General features: G+C 36.1%; 1 protein-coding gene across 1 annotated transcript; it reads left to right on the top strand.

Moving 5' to 3' along the window:
• The first annotated feature begins 267 nt into the window (after positions 1-267).
• LOC145064012 (uncharacterized) lies at positions 268-1,801 on the top strand. Its single transcript, XM_079011543.1, has 4 exons — positions 268-606; positions 675-851; positions 937-1,078; positions 1,704-1,801. Exons 1-4 carry the CDS (start codon positions 268-270, stop codon positions 1,799-1,801), a joined length of 756 nt encoding a protein of 251 aa, XP_078867669.1.
• Positions 1,802-5,485: the final 3,684 nt, after the last annotated feature.

The following is a 5,485-nucleotide window of genomic DNA, read 5'->3' on the forward strand; positions in this document are numbered from 1 at the left end:
AATTCGTACATAAAAACACTATCATTACTGTTTAAAGCTTGAAGATTCCAAAAAAACACGACCAAAACACTACGATTTCATACATAAAACACCATCATCACTGTTTCGATTTTGTGTGAAATTTCGAAGTCTGAAAAACTAACAAACCACTGAACAGATAATCAAGGAAGAAAGCTTTCGATTTTCATGGGTGGTTTTGACAATCATGGTGGGATAATTGGCGATTGGATGCCTCCGAGCCCTAGCCCTAGGTCTTTTTTTGCAGCTATGTTGGGGGATGATCCTGGTTCAAGATCAGTACCCGACCCTCTAAAAAAGGATACCAATAACGACACCGGGTTCACTTTCCCTGGACCAAATCCCCAAATCGGGTCTGAAAATGGCGATGCGACAAAATCAAGTGAGTTTGGTGATCAAAAAATGAACTCAAGGGCACCTCTTGTTGAAAGAATGGCAGCTAGAGCTGGTCATAATGCTCCTAGGTTGAATACAGAGATTATAAAATCTTCTGATAATTCACAAACTCAACAATCTCCATATTTATTTTCACCTGGTGTTAGCCCAACTTCTTTTCTGGAATCACCTGTTTTCCTTTCCAACTCATTGGTAAGCTCACTAGATAAACTAGGGGTATATTAGTAATTTACTATACTAAATGATCCTTTCTGTTGTAGGTTCAACCATCTCCAACTACTGGAAAGTTCCAATTTGTTCCAAATGGTAATGGTAGAAGCTCCATGATGTTCTTGGATTCCTCTAATAGGGTTAAAGAAAATTTCTTTGAGGACACTAATAACACTTCTTTTGCCTTTAAGCCTTTCCCAGATTCAGCTCCTGTATCTCGTGATCATGTAAGCAGAGTAAACATACCTTTAAAAGTTATTTTCTCAGAATATTTTTTTAAACATTAATGATTGTTTCTTTTGGATCATTTAGGTGAATCCACCTTTCATGTCTACACAATATTTTCAACATAATGAAACTCTAGTTCAATCTGAAAGACAATTCCCTCCACAAAAGATTGAACCAACACAAAATGAAACATCTTCACTCCATATTCGCTCAGGCTTTCTTAATGGCAATTAAGCTCCATATTTGTTCACTAGGGTTTTTCTCTAAGAATGGATTTCCACACCAACTAGTTAAATGGATGGTTAGGGTTCCATATTGAGTTCTGCAGATACTTAAAATGGATTACGAGACTCTCTCTCTCTCTCTTACTCTCTCTCTCTCTCTCTCACTCTCTCTCTCTCTCTCTCTCTCTCTCGTCAAAACTCAAAAATAGAAGACATGAAATTCAATTTTGCTGTAATATTTTCATGATAAATGTCAGAGCTTCAAATAAGTTAATTTTTTAGGCATAATATGTTTATGATTAAGAATAGTTACATCCAAAATTTTGGAAAAAAGTGAATTAGTTGAGATCAATTTGCTGGTGAAGTTGTTAAAGTCCGATTGCAGTCCCACAGCATCACCACAATACTAGGTTCAAAATAGTTTACTTTTGGTCCTCCAATTTTTATTGAATACACACAATTTACCCTTACAAAACTTGATGGTCTTGTGATAAACATATATGGGAATATACTCGATGCCTTAGGTGTTGCCCTGCTACTATCAAGGCAACATCATATACTTATCTTTTTTCTTTTTTAAAAATTTAATCTTACTTTATTATTATTATTTATTCCATTCGATGAAAGGCTACTTTTGGTATGCAGTTCCTGTCATAGTTGCTTCAGCTGCTCCTTTTGACAAACAACAAGAAGTTGATGTTAGTGATGAAGATTCTACAATTTGACACAACTGCAGGTGAGCTTCCTTTACTTATTAAGGTTAAATTTTGTGATTTTCTTCCAATCTTTTTTATTTTTAATTTTGTATTTGTATTTTTCCACCCACACACACCAGGACTCGCTCGTTTCTCTCAGAGTAAATTTGGGGTAACATTATGCCCGCCAACTATTTGATTGAATGTTTGCTTCTTTTGACAGTGAAACAAGTCACATTTATATAAGTACTCTTGGTCCATTTTTTTCAAGGGGGTTGTTACCAGCAACTCAAGACATGAATTATGTTCTCAAGGTAGGAATGCATGGTAATTTGGCAATATAGATCCTTTATTTTGCCTCCCTTGTGAGTATATTTTAAATAATTTATAACATACTTACATGATTAAATTTAACCTTGCCTTATTAATTGTTTTTAATGCAGTGGATGATCTGAAGGTGAATGCTGAATACACAGGATACAGAGTAGGTTCTAGTGTTGTTGTGTGGTTTTGGGAGGTTGTGAAAGCACTTAACAAGGAAGGCAGGGCGAGATTGCTTCAACTTGTCACTGGTACATCAAAGGTATATTTGAGGATATAATACCTGAATTAATTATTAATGCATTTATACATATAATACAATCTAACGATAACATTGGATGATTGATTAGGTTCCATTGAAAGGTTTTGTATGCAGCATTGAAGACAGTTCACACAAGAGTAATTGACACCTCTCTTGTATTCAAATATTGGAGTGGCTCCAATTTCAGGTGACCATCTTTGAATGATTTGTGTAAGGAAAGTTTCAAATATCTAGTTGTAATATTTTGTTCCACCCAAAAATACGTAAATACCCTCGTCACTTTCATCGTTGAAAATTGCCTTAAAAGGCTTATTCAGTCTTATCTATTTTGAGCATTTCCTTAGTTTATAAAAATATTAGATTGTTTCTTCATTATATGAAGAAACTTGCAAAAAGATATAAATACCCTCTTGTCTATTTCGCAGTTCCTCTGTCCTGGAAATAGGAAGCGATCTGGTGTACTCAATTGAACGCCTTCGCGAAGAGAATGATGCGGTTATTTTAGCAATGGGGGCAACAAAGCCACGAGACCTCCCTATTCCTGGACGTGAGCTCTCAGGTGTGCATTTTGCAATGGAATTTCTACATGCGAATACTAAAAGCTTATTGGATAGCAATCTTGAAGACGGAAACTATATGAGAGGAACCAAACGTAGCGCATTGTACTCTCATTTATTTTCTAACTATAACAATATACTTCCATTTTCTTAATAACAATGTACAATCGGATCCCCTTAGTCGTTCGAACGATTATTTGTATGGCATTAAATTTATGCAATGGATATATTTTTTGTATATGATATTTTATTTTCTATTATGAAACATTAAATACAAATTTAATTTGAAAATAAGTAAATCTATAAATAATATTTTTTTAAAACATTTAAAATTATGATACGCAAAAATGTGTGTCATCTTCATTTATGACATGGCCTTTCTTGACAGGTGCTTTCTTGATACACAATGTGTGTCATTAACACACGCGTCGTAAGGTTACGACATGCGAATGCGTGTCGTCTTCCTTTATGACAGGGCCTTTCTTGATACGCATTGCGTGTCGTAAAAGCGCGTCGTAATTGCGCGTCGTAAATGAGCGTCGTAAATGCGCGTCGTCTCTCTTTATGACAGGGCCTTCCTTGACACGCATTTGCGCGTCGTCTGATCCTTTTACGACACGCAATGAGCGTCGTAAAAGGCTGTTTTTCTAGTAGTGGAAGTCGGTCTATAAGGGGGTATAAGGTTACTGCCTATAAAATGGCAGTATAATGGGTGTCCACTCTCACCAACCGCTTCCTTGACTGGTGGAGGGTCGTTAGCCGAACGGGTAGGACAAGACTCTAATTCTTCCTTCATTATAAGTATAATGATAAATATAAAGTAACTAAACCTCTTATAAATTCCCAATCTTAGTTACTTTGGGAAAATGTGAATTTGGTGCTAACCCATGAAATTACACTTTGCACTTTGCTTAAGTCGGTAGTGGAGCACGTGTGGTTAACTAACACACTAGCTTGGATTTAACAAGGTAGGCAAAGGGTAATTTAATGTTTATCATAGGATCGGTGGAGCGCATGTGGTTAACCGACACATCGATTAAGTGATAAATATTAAAGGTACCAAGTATATTTTCATGGTTATTCACACCTTGTTTGTGATCCTCAGCATCCCAATCACAAACTTGAGAGGGCACAATCGAGATTGAAACATGCCATTGAAAAGTTCAATGAATCTCAAAAGATCTAGGAGTTTCAAATCCAATTAAAACCTAATAAATTATTTTGTTTTTCATGGTGGAAATTGGTGAATCCTCATTCGCCTACCTTTAAATATTTTATAGCTTGGATTACGGCATCCCTCTTCCAAGTTATAAAATATTGTGTTGGGTCTTAGCCTTAATATTTCATATTGGGTGCTATATTAAGGACTTAAATCAACTAACTTGAATTTCTCCCATTGTAGATGTCTGGTTCAGACAACTATGATCATCCCAAATCCCTTGGAACAAGCTTTCCTAATCTAGATGATGTCTCGTGGTTGGATCATGGAAATCATACTTTCATTCTTCCACCTCTTCCAATTATTCTCCCTGACCCACAAGTTCTTGAATAGTTCAAGGTCACTCAAGCCCTATTGGCAAGCAAAGTCTATGTGTGCTCACATCTTGGAGATGAAGTCACATTGACAAGTCGGGAGAGTCGGGTTTCAAAGTCTTGAGGAAGTTGGATGTTAACTAGGTTCTTCAATCACTTCCTAAGTCACATAGTGAGTTCCTTTAGGACTACTATATGACAAACCACGACATGATCCTTATTGATCTTACCTATTTGCTTGATGCTGCTGAATCAAAAATGATTTGGAGCACATGTAAAGCAAATTTGATTAGAAGATCGACTTCCCAAACTTCCATGGACATTGACAATGGTAACATTGGAAATCCAGAAAATTTATCTCTTCCCAATTGAAAGGGATCGGCCATAGTCAACTCGGTTGACCAGATGGTAAAGATAAAGGAAAGTCTGAGATAGTCCAGTGTACCATTCCCAAAGGTTCCATATGGTTCTATTGCCAAAGGAAGGGGCATTCGTTGCGAAGCTGCCCTGGCTGCCTGAAAGATCTGAGAGAAGGAAGAATTAAAAAGTTTGACTCTGCTTCATGATCAAGCAACGGGAAGGAAACTTAAAGTAAGAGTATGTTGAATCTGATCGCAAGGATGGATTTCAATCGCATGGTTCGAAGATCGGATTCTTGAGCTACTACTTGGGAGTTATGATAGATTGGTAGAAAATATGTAATAGCATATTTTCATTTAAAGTTGCATTGTAAGGAAAAAGTTTTTTCCGCATTTATAAATAAATAGAATTTTGTTTTACTTTAATTTATATCTCCTTGCAATGGCATTTATGAAAAATTGATGTTTGTATGTTTCTAGCAATAATGGAAATATGAATTTGATTCTTTCTGTTTGTGGTAGTGTCTAAATTTACCAAATAAGGAAAGATTCGCATCACCCAAGTTTTCAATTGGACCGAAACTTGGAATCATGCAAGTTGTATGATGAATGAGAATTCTCATCTTTGGAAAATTAAGACTAATTCCTTGTTCACATGTATATGTGAGTCAAGTGAAGGACT

This window comes from Lactuca serriola, chromosome 7 (assembly GCF_051521515.1).
Source record: "Lactuca serriola cultivar US96UC23 chromosome 7, Lser_US96UC23_V15, whole genome shotgun sequence".
Classification (NCBI taxonomy): domain Eukaryota; kingdom Viridiplantae; phylum Streptophyta; class Magnoliopsida; order Asterales; family Asteraceae; genus Lactuca; species Lactuca serriola.